Source organism: Pezoporus flaviventris, unplaced genomic scaffold (genome assembly GCF_033815535.1).
Source record: "Pezoporus flaviventris isolate CSIRO_AGI_PZ_B2104156 unplaced genomic scaffold, CSIRO_AGI_Pfla_v1 ptg000001l, whole genome shotgun sequence".
NCBI lineage: Eukaryota > Metazoa > Chordata > Aves > Psittaciformes > Psittacidae > Pezoporus > Pezoporus flaviventris.
In genome coordinates, this window is record NW_026892549.1 from 5,455,215 (window position 1) to 5,474,193 (window position 18,979).

The 18,979-nt window shown below is 42.1% G+C and overlaps 1 protein-coding gene across 1 annotated transcript in view; it reads right to left on the reverse strand.

Annotated features, from left to right (window-relative positions):
• ADCY5 (adenylate cyclase 5) overlaps positions 1-9,303 on the reverse strand; it is a 222,598-nt gene extending 213,295 nt beyond the window's left edge. The window contains exon 1 of the mRNA XM_061469330.1: positions 8,145-9,303. Coding sequence (XP_061325314.1) covers positions 8,145-9,155 — 1,011 coding nt within the window. The 5' untranslated portion in view covers positions 9,156-9,303. The remainder of the gene's footprint in view (positions 1-8,144) is intronic.
• Positions 9,304-18,979: the final 9,676 nt, after the last annotated feature.

Here is an 18,979-nt window from a genome sequence, read left to right on the forward strand (position 1 = left end):
TATGGGTCTTGCATGGATGTGTAAAACTCTTCCTGAAAAGTAAAGGAAGTTTAATATTTAATTTGAAAACTCAACACTCAAACTGCAGAAGAAACAGTTTAGCTAGGGGAGTTAAAAACAAAATCAGGGTAAGATTGAAGGTGCTTTGAAATACACTTCTCTTCTGATATTTGTGCTGCTATGAAGAAGGAGAAGCCACAAATGATGACCATGCAGTGCACACTGGATTTGCTCAACACTGTTCTGTTACTACAGACAGTCTGGATAACATCTTAAACACATAAACATTATTTGTGTTGATGATATCTGGAGAAGAGAGTAAGGATACATCATAATTGCATTAGTGACTTACAAATATGAAGAAAAAAGTACATAAAGATATTTTATTTGCAGAACAAAGCCTGACAATACAATGAAACTTTTTATAATGCATGCTGTAACAAAAATCCTGCTCGGTATCAGTGAGGCCAGCCTGGCACTAGAAGCAATACTATTGGCAACGCCAACTCTGTCCATGAATTCTTAAACTGTGGGGTTTGTTACCACATGTAAATTCATCATCACTGTGGTGCAAAAAAGACCATCTCTGGCTGAACCATTTCACAAGCTTGTCTAACTATCAGGCTTCTGCTGGGATAAGGACTTTCTGCATGTTTAAATGCAAGGTTGAAAGCAAAAGGCAAGAGCTTTAAATTGTGCTCAGTCCATTTCTCCAAGTGTCAGAAGATGACCATTGCATGCTAAATTCTCCTGCAGCTCTGTTAAACGATGCCATTCCTGTACCTCCCAGCAATGAACCTGGAAGACTTTTCACCATCATAAACTATCAAGTTTACCTTAGTTGCAAGTCCTAAAAAGCATTTTGACTCTTGCCTCGGCCTAACAGCCATTTTATGTGTAATCTTATTAAGTACTAGAAGCTTCAAATTTTCCTATGACAAGGTGAGAACACTTCGGAGCTCAGGAGACAAACATTAAAATTCTTGTCTTTTTCTCACACCCCCTCATAGCTAAATTATCCTTTTTAATGTCTTTGGGGTTGTGTTTTTTCATTCACATGAGATTTCCCCTTGGGTTTTTTATGTAGCCTGAGGACTCCATAATAATGAATCAAATTAAGTTTCTGGCAGCAGCAGAACACATCTCAGGTAAAGACAAAAACTTTTTTTAAGTATCATCACTGTCAAAACAAAAAGAAGAAAGAGCATCCTTTGGATGCAAGATATCACAAATTCAGATCACCAGGCTAGACTTCACAAGGAGGGAAGGAGCTAACACCAAGTATATCCCACATCAAAACACAGGACTCACAGGAGATGAAAAAGTCACACAGCAGTTACACAAGAGCCCACTCACTTCCCAGAAGCCATTCCCTGCACACACTTTCCCAGGGTCCTACCCTCTGGGCTGCATAAAAAAAAAAAAAAAAAAAAAGTAACACATTTTGAAATCATGTAGCAGCTGGAAGGCTCGGGAGAGACTCCGGTGCATTCCAGCTCCCTCTGCGCTGCGTTTTCCGGGTACCTGAGCAAGGTGCCACGTAAATCCTACAGCATAAGACAGATGGGAAGATAAAGCTTGCCCAAGGCTAGTGAAACCTGGAGCCCTGTATTCTACCTCCCCAAACAAAAGTGGGTATTTTCTCTGAACCGCACCCACCTGCGAAGGAAAGAAAAAAGAAAATAAAAAATTAAAATAAATAAAATAAATAAATAATAATTAAAAAGACATGAACTTTTCAAAGCACAGGTTCTCAGAAGCTACCACCAGTTACAGGGTGAACCACTTTACCACACACATGGAAGCTGCTGTCAAAATCATTTCAATTTTTACCTCTCAGTGTTTCAGCTGCTGCTGGAGATTTTTCATTACCACTTCTATCAAGACAGAAGAAAAGTTCTTTTAGTTCGGTTAGAAAAGGAGAGTAATATCCACTAAGTACTAAAATATGAAGACAAAACCAGCTATTCCCAGAACACTGTAACTATTCCAACTACCGCAATGGCTAAAAAGTTAGCAATTGTTCCAATTGTCTTAAAAGACAGCGAGGGGAGTATGGTGCATGACTGAAAGATTAGCCAATCAAACACAAACTGAATGCATTTGGAGAACAGTCTGGTGCCCAAAGTTCACATTCCAGCTGGGCAGAGTCCCAGTCCTCTTCCACCCTGGACCTTGGCAGCACTGTCCAAGCAACAGCAAACTTGGAGCAGAAGGGCATTTAGGGAGTGCTGAGCCAGTCAGGCTCTGAGAGGGCACGACCAGTTCCACTGAGCCCTTAGCTCTAGGATAATCAACATTTTGTTTTCAGTGCCATTCAGGTTTATAAATCATCTCAATGCTGTTAGTCATAGAAGACATATATGTAATATGCCCTGCCTTGGACAGGTCTCTGACAGAGGAGCGGGGTCACAATATCAAACCAAGTAATTTAGCCCAGGACATTGAAGGACAAGTCACAAGTGCTTTGTCAGATTAGGGCATGGATAGCTATCCTTCTGCCTCATGCATCTCAATGAATCCCAACTTTTGCTGAAATACCTGCCCCTCTCCAGAAATAAGCAGAATTAACAACCCTGCCTTTTCAAGTGTGCCATAAAACATGCATAGAAGGACAAGCCTTTTGCTAGAATTAGTGCATCTGGCAGAGCAATGCACCTATATTATCCCCATTAGGTTTCATCTTAAATTCACTGATTTCCAAGCCAGCTATATGACTTCAATTGCCTCCACAAGGCTGAGAGAAATTAGTCAAATGGGTCAGTTTACTGAGACAATGAACCTATTAAGAATCCAGGAATGCGAGGAAATCAGATGCACAGCACTTAAACACTATTACACTAACCTTTTTTTATACCAGGAAATATTACAGTGAAATATCAAACTAATGCAGGGTGGTGGGAAGGAGGATAAAGCAAGTGAAGGAGATCAGAAGGTGGCCAGATCATAGAATAATTTAGGAGATAAGAAAAACAGATGCACCTTCCTAAACCCCAAGCAACACATGCATTCCCAAGAGATACAAACAATATTCCTACCAAGGACTAATTGATAGACAATACCTCAGGGATTTAATTAATTATCTCTTTTACAGAATTACACTAGGGAGGCAACTATCAACGGAACAGTTACTGAATATTTCAGGTTGGCATTTGCCCCCATTCCCCAGACACAAGACTGCAAATCATCAATTTTTACTAACTTCAGTCAAACTGCTACTCGGGCAGATTCCTCAGTTGTTAGCAGTGCTGGAGCACATATTACTATACAAGAGCTCTACTGATATCAATGTTTATGCAGAACAGAACATTAAGTGCTGTTTGAGGCACACGGTATCTGGTCCTATGTGGCTGAGTGCCCCAAAATCACATCCTAAATGAACATTACTTAAATATGTTTTCCAGGTGGACAAAAGTAAGATAGGCAACAAACAACCCTGAAAAAAGTGACACAGATCTACCTGCATTTCAGGTAAAATCTTCCTTATTTCTAACATCATCTTTATTTTGTTATGAATAAAGACCATTTGAAGACAATGAAAGCGCAATACAGTGACTTGAATAACGCACCTCTGAAAACGTGCTAGTCTCAAAATCAGTTCATCACCTACGTATCTTAAGCAGTGAGGCTGAGATGGAACGTACAGTACTACTCCTGCTATATGACTAGCTTCTCATTGAATGCCATTTAAATTGCATCTAAAAAGCATCTTTAAAAGCTGCTAAATGATATTCGCAAGATTCAAGTTGACATCCTATTGCAGTAATAAGTTGGTTTTAGGCCTGCTAAAGTGACAGCTTATTTAGGGAAAGCAAAAAGAGACTACCCAGGTTTTCGTACCAACATCTTCCAAGAAATAGTTAAACTGAAATGCTAGACTTTTGGGAGTGCTACCGTGCGGCTGCAGATCAATCATGTACCATTAATGTGGACTGCCAGGGAGAAAAGCCAATCTTCACACAGTTCTCAGATGTGAAGGATGAAGAGTACTAATGTAATGTTATGATGGAGCCATATAGAAAGGGAGCAAGAAAGGAGCTCAACATCAGGAGCCTTGAGTCATAAAAAAGAGCCATGTGCTGGGCTAGCTGTTCAGAACTGTGCTATCAGAGATCCTTTGCAGAAGGTTTGCAGCAGTATTTGGGGAGGAAAGAGATCACAGCATTTCAGTTTCCCTTTCGATAAGGTTATTAACACAAGGCAAAAAAATAAGTATTTATTTTCCCAAATTTTCTGTTTTCATGGTACCTTAACAGTCACCCACTCACACCAAGTTAATAAACTACAAAGGCTTAACTGTATCCTTGAACAAGGAACCTCAGAAAATTAGAATAAAACAGGTTTGGATGGGAAGCCAGGAGTAAATCTAACCTCAGTCCAGGGTTTTGTTTGATGTTTGTATATGGCATTCTTATCCCTTACCCCTGGTCCTCCACCCACTCCCGCACACAATCCCCATCCCTTTTAAAGGCTGATTCAGAGCCCAGTAACTCTGTTGTGAAACTCCCTGTCCCTTAGCCCCTAGTCTTACAAAAATGCCAGTGCTTACTCAAGACCATCTGCACTGAGGGCAGCTAGTCTACTCACATGACTTCAGTTAAGCATCTGCAACCCACTGGAAGTTCTTGCCATGTGTCTGTACAAGTTAGTGGGTTAGCTAGGTAGTTTGTTTCATCTTAGTAACATCTTTATTGTGAATGCAAGACAGTTTATTGATAAATGGTATATGTCTTTCTCAGCTAAGTATTAAGATAGTCTAACTCACGCATAAAAAGCTTCTTATACGCATCCTGGAGCTGAATGTATTTTCAGAGCCAGAAAGTATAGCAAAACCAACACGTGGAAAAGGCTGGCCTAAAAAGAGACATACACACAAAGAGAGAAAGACATAGACTTGTGTGCATTGAAACATAATGGCAATCCAAACTGCTCCAGAATAACACAAAGACACAAACCTGAAGACAAATGCAGCCATCTTCTCCCCAGTAAACCCAAAATCAGTCCCTCTAGGATTAACACATAGGTACACAAAACAACCCTTCAAGAAATCAAGATTTGTAGCTGGTAGAGTGTCATACATTAAATGTGTTCTGTTTCCAACAGCAAGCTTTGGATGTGAGGCAATTCTCAAACACGTGATTTCTTTTTCTTCCCTCCCTTATCACTGGATAACTTGCGACTATAATGCAGTGATTTGTATTAATTAGCATTTTTGTTTTAATCAAAAATCAATTCAAGAAGCCAAGGTCATTGCCTCTACCTGATCAGATTTGTAGAAGTACCAAATATACCTGCTGCTTTTGCTAGGGGTGCTCAGGGCACTCTTTCAAAAGACAGACTCCAGAATGGTCCAGGTAGCAAACACCTAGCTAAGACTGAAAATCACAGCTACCTTTACTTATGTCACCTTACTGATTCAGAAATATTGGACTGCCTTAATCCTTTCATGAAGCCTTTCTCCCCAAAGGGACATACAACTAAGAATTTCAGCCTCTTGAGAAAGAGAAGCAGGAAAGTTTTTAACAGGCTTGTGAGCCTCATAAAAGTACTCAGAAGTCTACGCAAGAGTCAGCCAGCTTTGAATGTTAGTGCATCATAACAAGAGTATATGATTTTTCCTGACTTAGAAACTACTGGGTGAAGATTAAAAGAAGAAAGCCTGCACAAAGAACTACCTGTGTAAGTATTATGTTTAAAATATCATTAAAATTGAGAAAAGGGTATACACATCCTAACTAGCCTTTCTTCTGCGACTGCCGTGGATAACGAACCATCTGGTCACATAGTCACAAATACATTCACATCCACTCCTGCTCCACAAAACCCAGGCTAATGTGACTGCCAGTGTGAAGTCACTGAAAACAACTTAACCCCTTCTTCTCAATTGATCTGGTTTCCGTCTGCCTTTACCCTTAGTAGTTTAAGGGGGGAAAACGGGGCTTGATTGCATCAGTGGGATAGAGCTGAACGCAACAGATTTCCACGGCAACGAGATACAGCCTCAGTGAGGAAGGCCTGTGAATAGCTGTGAGGTGATGTGCTCGGCAGACATAGATTTTTCTATCAGGCAGCCAGAGATAGCAGCTCATGTTCATACGCAAATGTGCAAGGAATCTCATTCTTGGCCTTGTACAACCCCACTGAATTCAGCAAGAGCTATGCCAATGTAGACCACAGCAAGATAGAGATCAGCATTTGGTGTTAGTAGGAAAAATAAATGGCAATATGGAGAGACACTCAGCCTTTGAAAAAATAGGAGAGAATACTCTAAAGATATTCCTCATTAACTGAGCATATATTGTCAAATTACAGCAAAACCCAGTGCTACTATGAAAGGGAAAGCAACCATATAATGCACAGATTTGTGCATACTGTGCCATCACCTACTGCCCGTGCTTTTACCTTTGACAAGTGCACATTTATACACAAGTCCAACCTCTTACAAATAACCCTGCTGCATTTGGAAAGAGAGGGAACTGTAACTACCCCAAATTCTTTACCGAGTCAATCATTTGGCCTTTGGGATTTAGGTTCCTTCCCATTACAATACAGTTACCATACTTTCCAGCATAACAATATTTTATGCACTTGCTAGCATCCTCCAACTTTGCTTGTAACAGATTGATGTCTTCTGGGCACAATCATGATGAACTTTGCTTTCATACACAAGAAAACACCCTCAAACACACTGAATTCAGTAGGACAAGTCACAGTTTGTAAAGTTAAGAGCACGCACAAGGCTTTGCAGGACAAGGAGGAGCTAAGGCCCTTAGCAAACTTTTCCAAGTCAGGCAGAAAAATAGCAACTGTCCTGCTCACAGCGTATGCTTGGCTGGAAGTGCACAAAAAGCCATTTATATCAAGCCTAAGAAAAATATGCCATGTACTGTTTATAAAAATATCTGTAACAAACGAAGAACAAAGCCAGAAACTATCCAAGCAGGCTTAACTGGGCAGGGGCGAGAAAAAAGTAATTTCATGAGCTATTTTGTAGAGCAGAGCAGTGACAGCCGCATCCCACTGAAGTTTTATTTAAGCCCTGCAACTTTTCCTGATCCTGCATTAGGTAAAGCTTAAACCAACTCGGAAGACTCACAGCAGGCACTGTAAGCACAAGACTTTATTTTCTATTAGTGATAGGACTGATTTTAATAAACCATCCCAGTTACAGACAAGCATCAGGGCTGACTTTGGAGCAGGCTCATAATTGTTCCAAGTCCTGTTCAACAGAAGGATGATGATTAACACATAGCTGCAACATTTTAAGTCAATGGTTTCCTGATTCCCAAGGTGTCTGGTAAGCTTAAAGCACATGAGCCCCAAGGCTGCTTGCTTCGCTTGACGAGTGGCGCCTTGTATTGCTGCTGTTTATACAGATATGGTAATTAAAAATTGCACTGTAATGCACTCAATAATAGTCTTATTGTTCCTGTGAACTGAACTGCTCCAGTTAAATATGATATCACAGCTAAACAATAATCTGCATTAATACTTTTTTTTTTAAGCTTTTCTTTTTTTTTTTTTGGCTGTATATGAGCTCTGGGTTTCTTCACTGTAGATATTTCCAGCAAAACACCTTCCTGCTAAACCAAAAGCTTACTGCACATTCCCATGGAGTATACTCTCTGACACCTAAGCAAGCACTGTGCTGACAGCAAACCCAGACTCAGAAGCAGCACACAAGGATAACCTCTAGCTAATAAAAATAGCAAGACTTTCCTCACATTTCTCAGTAACAGGGCAGCACACAAGGATACCATTCCACAGGTGTGCTTAGTGTAGAGCTGTTTATATTAAATACAACTGAAGGGTATTAGCAGGGCTAGCTGACAGCGCTGGAGCAGTGGTCACAGGAAACCAGTGAGGCACATTTCTTAAACATGTAGAGCCTTAATGGAAAGCAGCAATGACGAAACAACACAGCTGTTTAAAAAAAGCAAGATTACAGGCTAGCCACCACTTTGTACAACATCCCAACAACATCCAGTAGCAGGTAACCTAGGGGTTCAACTGAAAGCTCCGTCAGCCTTCCACCATAAGGCAGGCCTGTGGAAGCCAAGACAGCCACACTTTCCTCATCCTTTAACGTGGCAGGCAGGTGGGGGCTGCTAAGTGAACACCCGGATCGGTTGGGTTTCACATACCTGCTTCAGGAGGAACTTATCCTCTGCGTTGACCTTGAGGGAAATGGCCAGGTGGATGGCAGAGAGAACCACTCCACTGATGACTGCGGCCCTCATCCGCACCGGCAGCAGTGTGTAGATGCTGTAGATAAAGAAGACAGTCCACCAGATGCCCTCTGAGGCACTCCTGGGCCACACCAGCAGAACCCCTACCACTTGCACTGCCAGGATCACCAGGATGACAGAGTAGCACGCCAACCACATATGGTCCTGGTGGAAGTTGTTGCGGTTGCACACCATGCACAGCACCACCATCAGCAGGATGGCCAGAGAGAGCACCACGACGTAGGATACCTCATAATGGCCGCGTGCTGCATGAAAGATCAGCATGACCATACAGACCAGCACTAGCACGGCCATGAGCATGGTGAGGCTGCTCTGGTTCAGTCGGAAGAAGTAGCGCTGATAGAGACGTTCCAGCTTCTCCGACTGGAACTTCTTAGACCTGAAGATTTCCAACAGGATGCTGCAACAACTGCCCATGGAGAAGGCCGCCTCGGAGTCCCCCTCGTCTCCGTCCTCCTCCTCCAACTCTTCAATCTTGGCCTTGATGCGTCTCTCCTCCAGCCCCAGCTCCACAGATCGGGGCCGTACCTCCCCTTGCTCCCCCAGCTGTCGGGGGCTGGCATTGTTGGGGGCAGAGGGGGAATCACCACCAGGCGTGTGGCGGGAACGGTGACGTCGGCTGTCGTCACCATGCTCCTGCCAGGCAGATTTGGACCTAAAGCTCATCATCCTGCAGCCGCTCTCCCCGCGGCTCCGGCTTGCCTGGGGCTCGTAGTCTTCCTCGCTCCTCCACCTGCCCGACATGCGAGAGGCCTTCTTGCCCGAGGACCTGTTGGGAGCCGGAGGGTAGGAGTAGCCATTGGCTCGGGCGTCTGCTTCGCCCCAGGCTGACCGGTGCTGCTCGGTGCCTGCCCAGGGCGCGGGGCCGCCGAAGCCCGGGGGGCTGATGCTGTTCGACCGGGACATGCCCTGAGGGAAGGGGCAGCAAGAGAGAGGACAACCGCCGGGCAGACACAAGGGACTAGCAGCTGGGAAAAAAAACCCCAAGAGACAGCAAGGAGAGAAGAGAGAAAAGGGAAAAAAATATAAAGAAAATAAGACAAAACCCGCAAACGCCCCCAAAGCCTCCGGAGCGGCGGCGCCCCAAGGAGCCGGGGTCTCCCCGGAGGGACCCTCAGGGCAGCGCTTTGGTGGCAGACGCCATCGTCGGCCCCGGGTGCTTCGACACCCCCGAGCGAGCTCGGCACCGCCGGGACCGGGACGCTCCCACCTCACGGCAGCTCGTCCTCAGCCGAGCCGCGGCGGCCCCGAGTGCCGCGGGGGAGCCGCATCGCAGCGCGCCGCGCCGGCCCGGCACCCGCCGCTCGGGGCCGGGCGCAGGGCGGGCGGGCGGCTTCACCGTGGGCCGGTCGGGTACAGAGGATCAGGCTCGCAGGGCCACGGCAACCAGAGGCAGCGGCAGGAGCATCCCCTGCGGGGGGGGGGCCTAGGCGCGGCGGGGGGGTTGCACGAAGCGGGGTGGGCTGCGGCAACCGGAGGAGCCCCTGCCTCGCCTCCCAGCGGCAGAGCCCCAGCGACAAGACAGGGCCGGCGGCAGCTGCGATGCTCATGCACACGGCCGCCGCCGCTCCAGCTATCGTTCCCGCTACGCCGCAGTGCCTTCGGGTGGCGGGAGCGCCTCTTCCGCGGGTGCCGGGGTACGAGAGAAATGAGCAAATCTGACAGGAAAGGACAGAAAAACGGGAAAAAAAAAAAAAAAAAAAAGCGATAGAAAGGCGGGGCTCGGTGCTCCCTCCCTCTCGCTGTCTGAGGAACGGGGCGATAGCGGCGCCGGCGCTGGGCTACAGGCAGCAGCGGCCCCGAGCGCACCTCTCGGAGGGACGGCGGCAGCAGCCCATCCCGGCCCCGCGCCTCTTTGTACTCCCCATTCAACCGGGCGCCGGCCGCGCCAGCCCCCGCCCCGCCCCCCGCCAGCCCCATTGGCGGGACCCTGCCGCCGCCCCTCGCCATTGGTGAGCTCTGCCAGGCGGCTCGCCAATGCGCGCGGCCGAGGGGCGGGCAGCCTCCGAGCGGCCATTAACTCCTTCAGCGCCAGCGTCAGATGCTGGCGCCTCCTAAGGGCGCTCTCTGAAGCGCTTTCCGAGAGGTCATCCCCGCTGCCCGTCCCACCCGCCCAAAAGCGGCTGGGTTTTGGCCGTGCCCGCCTTAAGGGGTTATCTCCACATTCTGCCTCATTTTCAAGGCCGTTGTGGGCTCTTGTGTGGCAGCTTTCCCTGGAGGAAGGTGGGGAAGGGTAACCGCCTCCTCCTCAGGATGACAGGAACGACCATATCAAGCGGCAGATGTCAAAACATCGGTGAGCACAGAAAAGTAAAGCCCCAAAGAAACGTCTCCCACCCTTGGTACCTATTATTAGAGCTACTACTAACACAGCAATTAAGGCTAAAATACAAATACAGGGTTTTGGATGTTGGAGTTTTTTTTCTACCACTTAAAAACTACAGCTCATGCCTGCAGCTGACACTGTTGCGAGATGGCCTTGCTGGAGGGTAGGTTCTGTAACTTGGTTAGCTAGGCTGGTCGGGGGGCTTGGGAGGATACCCTAGCAGCTCCCAACACGTTTAAAGCAACAGACTATTCACATAGTGTTCTTTCAGATCATCCATTCTTTCTGAAAAAAGGAGCTTGCCAATTAACAATTTACAATGTTTTAAAGGTAAGCATCATGTGTACTATTACCGCGTGATACTCTTTATCCTTAAATTATAGATAGTAGTTACCTTTTCCTTTCATAACTTAGTTTCTGAAGAGTGACTGTAAAAGCGAGAAGCTTCTATATTTATACTCTAACCTTAGTAAACACAAGTGTTCTTTACATTTTCATATGCAAAATGTGAATACCTAATTGTTCTGTTCAAGAGATCAAACACAAAACCACAAGACTACCTAGTGTCAAACAGAAACTTACAGTTCTTTTCCAGAAATGCGAGTGTTCCACCTTCTGTTCTAGCCTGGCCTTCCCAAAGTCCATTCACCCAATCATAAAAGCTTTTTTTTTTTTTCTTCTGGGGGTGCGGGGGGAGCAGGCAGGGGGAGGAAGGGTAACAAAATTCCATTAGATACCTTCAATCATAATCAAATTCTGTATCAGAAAATTGAACCCTGCCTCTTTAGGCTTCTCTTTTTCAAAAAGTATTTCTCTGGTTAAAATAATACCTAAATGGAAGTAGATTCATGGAAAAATTAGATAATGCTAGCACAAAATCACTGGAGTATCAACTCCACCAGATACTTCAGGAAGCTGTGAGAGTCAGAGAGCCAAATGAAGCACAAATCTGAAGTTCTCCAATGCACAAATTCACACAAATTCTGATTTCCGATCTAGCCTCATAAATCTGAATCAAAACATTTTTTACTTTATTATTATTACAACAGGTGCAGTAGACAAACATTAACATTCTTCACATTATTTACTTAAAACAGGGAATAACATCAGAACACACATCACAAATTTCACTTTTCATGGCCTTCGTGCACTACAAGATTCATGCAAGTATTTAATTCAGAACTCTAAATTATCTATACTCCCTAAATTGGTGAAGGTTTTATAAACAGGCTCTTGGTCCTTCCACTGGCTATTTTCGCATAGTCCAAAGCAGCCCTCTGAAACCCAGAGCTAATAAAAGAATCCCAACTAGGAGGCATCAAATAATGAAACCGAAGAAGGTGCTATTACAAATTTTCTACCCCTCTCATCTGATGATTCACAAGGAACACAACCAAACATGATCAGAAACCTGTGAAAACACAAAACCTCAGCCATTTTAAAAATAAAGCCCAAACCAAACCAGCTTGACTCATCACAATGACTTTCAGGATTTTTAGGGGTGCACAGAAGCCTATCAAGACAAGGTGCTTACTGAATCAGGTTTATCATTTTTTTCACAACAATTCACTCCAAATACAGAACTAAAAATATTTGCATTCTGATGCTGTTTAGGACAAGCTAGAGCTGGAATGCAGATCTGCAACACAATCATATGCACACATGCCATACAGAAGGATTGCATTATGAAATTCACCGTTAACACAAATAATTCACCTGGTCATTCACAGGACTTCACATAATCCTGTCACAATAAGAAAAAAGTAGCCAAGGATTCCAGTTCCTTACAAAGACTGTGAATGCAGCAGCTCATCTGTTAACTGTAGCCCATATATACTGTATTCAGCCTTGCCAGCTGACCTGCAGATAACAAAGCAATGTTAGCATGACTGAAATATTTGTCCGAAGTGGACTCCTGCAGCCTGTATGAAGCTCAAAGCAGAACAACTATGCTTTTGGCACATATACAGTTTTAAGCTAGTTTATCGAACACTTTACAGAAGCTGTAGTGAGGCTTAGGCTTAAATTCCACTTACAAAATTACTAATCTTCAGTACAAGCACAAACAGTTAAAGGGCACCAACATTTAAGGTCAGACATACCTAAAATGGAAGTGTCTAGTAGGCACCAAGCATACCAGCAACCCATCAGCATCCACTACCAGGAAGCCTAACTTCAGGACAGCTGAAGACAGGGCCCAGAGTCAGGTGGCTTTGACCATCAAATTTAGACTGAAAAAAAACGGACTGACACTGTCCTAATTATGTACGGAACCACAAGAGGAAGCACAGAAAAGTGCTATTCTGTGCAGGAAAACCTAGTCTCAAATGTTTTCATCGTATTTTCTGTATCTAACCTCTTTCCATATTCACTGACATGAGACTAGCAGATGCTGTAGATGGTCTGAAGCTAAGCACAGACACAAGTTGTTGGAATTTCTCTGACACTTCCACCCTTCTTTCAAATCTGATTAGTACCTTTTAGTGAACATAGTCCCAGTCAAGAACACCTATATGGGTGAGAAAAAAAAAAACAAAACCAAAAAAAAAACCAAAACAAAAAAACACAGAAAAGCAAAAAACAAACAAACAAAAACCCACCACAGACCCCCCAGCCAACCAACCAAACAAAAAAAATACTGTCTACCCTCTTTTCATGAGAAAGCCAGGCTTTAATACAGAAAACCAGACATTTTTATTGAAAAGTTATTGAGTTACACAACTTCAACAGCAATATATTGTATATTCATTATCAAGAATTCATATAATAGGACTCCAGTGAGAGTTTCTTATGCGAACAAGTATCAGTTTGAAACGTAAGAATAATCATGATTTTTAACCAGTGGTATACAGTAGTTTTACGTATTTCCATCAGCAATTACTTTTTCAAAATCTGGCAAGTTATGGCCCAATCACATTGTCAACAGGAACCTGGAGCACAGTGGCTCACAAATGCTTACAACTGGCCCATGTTTGTATGCACCCGTATGCTTCCACATATTTGATTTGACAATATTTTTTAAAGAATAATTCAATACCTTCAGATAGCACAGCTTACTTCTGGTAGGGCTTGGACAGCATCAACTGTTATTTTTCCAGTCTCACCAAGTGAACCAGCTAGCAATGTTTTATTTTGATTTTCACATCCATTTTCTTCCTGATGTAAGAAAGCTTTTTCCACGGTTCCAGTTTGCTAACTTCACAACAGTTAAAGTACTTTGTTTACTTAAATTGCACCAAAAAGCTGAGTAAGGAAATACATTTAATACTCAAACCAGTAACTTTCCCAGGAGTAGTTTATGCACAGGAACAGAGAGCTAAAACACAGCAGCTAAGCCAGTGCATCCAGTTCTCCAAACACCTGGTAGAGAGTAAGAGGGACTTCATGTCATTAGCACACCAGACAAACACTGTAGCATTTCCATTAAGCACTGTTATTCTGCCTTAAAGAAAACAAAATAAAAAACAAACAAAAAAAAACAACTAACCACCACACATACACATACAAATCCCAAAACAAAGCCACAAAAAAAACAAACCCAACCACCACCCTCCCCCCTCCAAAAACACTCAACTACTGGATACCAAAGGAAGAAAGGAAGTTGTTAACCTCCAAATATTCTTTGGGAAACACAATGGTAGCTCTGTATCATCCAGTACCTCTCCTCTTCTTAAAACACATCTTTTTCTTGACTGTCATTTAGTACAGAAGACCAGCAGTCAGCATCTTTTTCTTACCCAGGAAGTGAAGATGCTGTATTTTACTTGAAGAAACCTTTGACTAGAAGGCAAACTGACTTCCTAAAAGCAATCTAGTGTTAGGCTGACTGGAAGGCCCTCCCACTTCGACATATCCTCCTCACGAAATTTTTTGTAGGCATGCTAGATACATGAGTAACAAAGGCCTGACTTTTAAATTGACATCAACTTAAAACTAATTTTAGAAAAGGTACCTGGAATGCCTATACATATACATATTCTTCAGAATATCACTCACTGTTTCTAGAGTGAACTCTAGAAACCCACGCTAGTGCCCCAGATGACACGGCAAATATGACTGTGTGAGTTCAAGTGTTCAAACTAGAAAATGTCACTATTAAAGTTTTTAACATAGACTTGTAAGTACTAACAGTCTGCATAATCTTCCGCAAACCATCTGAAGCAGGAGCCAAAAAGCCAAGACAAAATGCAATTCAGTGTTCACAATTCAGCTGAATCTCTGCAAAAACTTTCACTAATGAATTTCCCGATAACAACATCCTTATGTAGTACCAGGTAATACAAAGTTTCTATATACAAACTATACAAAATTCATTCAATCTACAGAGAGGCAGCTTGTTGTGACAGAGTTTGTGGAAGTATAACTAGACATGGAAATGTTTCTAAATATTGTTAATTATGCTTTTATCATGTGTTGTGTCCTGAACCCAGGACATCATGGAATATGCATTTAGGTATTAAACCCCTAGAAAAATTAAGGTAGAATATTGACAGTTGCATCTCTTTCCCTAATAGTAGCACATTATCAATATCAGCATACCAAAGAGAAAAATACATCTCTGACAGTACAAGCTCCAACTAATTTCTGAAGACAAAAAAAGGGCTTTATAATCTATCTGTAAAAGAAGGCATTATTCTGGAAATCAGTGACCAACAGTATTAAATGAGTTGGAATTTTCCACTCACATTTTTAATTCCAACTGTTTCAAGGTAGTATGAGAAGTCTTCTGACACATGTGGAAAAGTATTTCCACAGGAGACAGGAAGCAGAATGTAAAAGCCACTTAATACTGACTGGAAGTTCCAGACAGTTGCGTGGCTTGAATCAACCAACCAACTCTAGAAATGCCCAGTCCATATCAAACAGAACTGAACCACAGATATTCACATAATTTTATTTTTAACTCGGAACACCAGCACAGACCCTTCCTGAAGTCTTACATCAAGAACTGCCAGTGCTTTAAGATAAGCCTTAAGTACTACTGTGAGATTAATTTGCTTACAAACACAGAATCCTTATGCTTTTCAGACTTTTAAATGTTACCCTAGGTAACTAAAATTGTTTCCACACATACTGTTTTCAAAATGCAAAGAGGAAACAGAAATAATCATCAACAGTTATTCTAAGGCACATATGCAGCTCAGCACCACTCTTCACAGCATAACATTTCAAAGAGAAGTTTTTAATTACACAGTAGTGCTAAGTCACAGTTGTCATGCATTGGACATGTGCAGATAACTGGGCATGACAACGTTATTTCATCCTGTCTGCAATCAAACAAACAAAAAAAAAAATCACTGTAGTTGTTCAATCTTATGACAAGCATATGCCTAGAGTAATAGAACCCACTCTGCAATTACTACTCAGTTCCAATTAGAGGATTATTATTTGTTATTTATGAGCATTAATGGCATCTAGACACAGTATTTAAATCTCTCTAAGGAAGTGTTAATGCTAAGAATGTTGCTGTGGTAGCAGACATATTATATTTAGTAAATGAACTCTGAAGTATCTGTTGCATTAGTTAAACATTCCACTATATAATACTCAAATGATTTTGGTTTTGTAGAAAACCATCACTATCTACAGTTCAGATAACCTCAAAAGAATAAAAAGCTTGCATTCTATAGAGGATCCTTCAGGAAGTTTTAAGTTTGAATGTTGACACAGTCAGTTAACATGCTGTTATGAATGCCTCTTTTAAAAGTGAAAAGCACAGCATTCATAACAGCTTAGAAGTTACATATGCCAAAAAAATCTTGCAAATTGCAAGGTACACATTATATACAAATGAATAAAACCACATCCCTAATTGGCATTCATGAAGTATCTGCTTTTGTTCTTTAAACAGTAACAATACAACATCTTTTGTTCAGAATTATTTTATTTGGATTATAGCAATTAGTATCACTGATCAGTAGGCCAAATCCAGGCAGAGAGCACAGAATCCATTTCACAAGGCAACAACATGGACAAGTATTTTAGCATACAAACCATTTCACTGAATTATCAAGTAGAAATATCTTCCAACCATGCATAAAAAGTCTATGCTTAATCTTTCAGAGCTCCAGGTAATACTAGATTCCTAAATATACAAAAAATACATTTAACTTATAATAATCTTAGTGAATCAGACTTATAAAATTACAATTTTATTCTTCACAACATAGAAAAAATACAAAAATGGCTGTATATAGTTTTCACCCAAATTTCACTGACAAATATACATCAAAATGTATGATTTGATGTATACTTATGACATTTTTAAGCTGAAGTTTTAAAATGACACTGCAGATTGGTCCACACAAATGCCAACCTTTATACTGATAAATAAACAACAACCCAACCTTTGATAGAAACATCACATTGTGAAAAATTACAATTTACCTGCACTGTAGCCTGCATCTTACTGTAATTTACAATATGAACATCTCTGTAATTCCAGTTGTAAACTATACAGTGATATACATCTTGGTCTTTTAGAGGGTAATGACTAACTCAGAGCCAGCATGGTAGAACAGAAAGTACTGTCGACTGCATCAGTGCACACAACACAGTACTTAAAGCAGAAGACACGGCTGCAGCAGAAGTTTGGTGATGCTGATAGAAAACATGCAAGCCAAGTAAATAGTCTGTGGGTAAAGAAAAACAACTCTAGATTTGTGACAGAGTACTAATCAAAGCTTCTATTATAAAGTTCACACAAACCACATTAGAATTTCAGTGACAGGTGAGGGAAAATTTGTTCTTACTTTATGAGAAGGAAAAAACCCCACATGTGACCAAAGTTGGTGTTAGGGAAAAATTCAAACAGTATTATGGCATCGCACTACAGTTCTCAAGATCACCTTCCAGTGATTTCCATGGAAGCCAAACTTGAAAAAGCACTGCAAGCTGAAGTGAGGGAATTCTTGTACATACTAACTGCATGTTCATACTTGAGAATATAATTTTTAAATCAACTTGGCTTACAGGATTTCTTATTATCAAAGCATTTTATTTTTCTTCTTAAAAGGAAAAGTAGCTCCATTTTCTTTTAAAAGGCTGTAGTCCATTTGCATTTGTGTGGCAAATTAATACTTTCAATAAAGTAAATATTCTCTAACAAAGCTTATTCAGTAAAGATGCGGGTTGTATAAGCTCTCTCCCTGCTGGCAGCTCTGTTTGTCCATAGTGCCAATGCTATCTAATACAGATCTGTACTGTATCTTTCTCATCAACAGAGCTATGAATGTTACACAGCCATTTTTCTCCAAACTGGATTAACACATCCGAAACCTTATCTTTTATTTGGGCGCAGAAATCAAATCCAGAAAAGTTCATGAGCTGAGCATATCCTCTATGAATATGCTCCTGATAGCACTCCTGATAGCAAGTATAAGTAAAAGGAGATGTTTTGTTCTGAGGTGGAAGCTTACACTGTTGAACAGTGTGATGTAACATTTCTCAGATCACAACAACAAACCACCACATAACCTAACGGAGAAATGAAATTGTTGCATCTTTGAAAGCAAACCCATTTTAGGATGTATATAGCCATAGAGTCTTTGAATACAGCCAATAACTGTCTCTAAAAGGTTTAAAATAGAAGCAAAGATCATTACTGTCTCTTTTCCCTCTCCCTGCTTATAGTAGTCTTGTTTGTGCTGAGCATTAAAGGTGCTACATATGTTACTGAGTGCTAGGGAAATTCACTCAGACTTTTTGATGGAGCCAAAAAAAAATTACTGAAAAATGCAAAGGCTGTTGGGTTTTTTTTTTTTTTTTTTGTTGGGCATTCTTAAATATAGCTTTGTCAAACATAAACCAAAATAACTGTAGATCCAGCTCTCCCTAAGTGCTAGAACAGAGAGCCTGTGCCCTTAGTACTTATTGGCTATGTTCAGGGAGAGCAAATAAATAACTGGGACACAGCTATGGGCCATATCCAGGGGGAGGTGCTGGCATGCACAGTACTAGGCTAGTACTGCAAGTACCATAGTACTGGTCATACCTCATTTATGCACTAAATCATGATGTTACAAGAGGGAAGCCAGAGAAGCCTGTGTATTGTTGTCTAGTGGCTCTGACTGCTTTAAGATAGGACTATTTGATAGAGCGAAAGCCATAACCTACATTTCCTTTCACCTTCATTAAGCTGCTCCCTCCCTTAATCCTTCCCATTTCCCACCCTCCACTCCCTGTCAACAGTTCATTTGTAACTCTGGGCAATGCTTGCCTAGCATTAGTGCTTTCTGCCTCGCTACAAGGTTTTCTCAGGTCTTTCATTTTGTGTTTTACCTTCCCAAAAGAAGGCTTAGCCTGAGAACCCAGAGAAAGCACCTATGAAAATTTAACTTTCTATGGCCTTCTGCTCTTCCAAAAGAGCAGATGAGGGAAGGTTTGCCTGATCTGCAAATGCAGC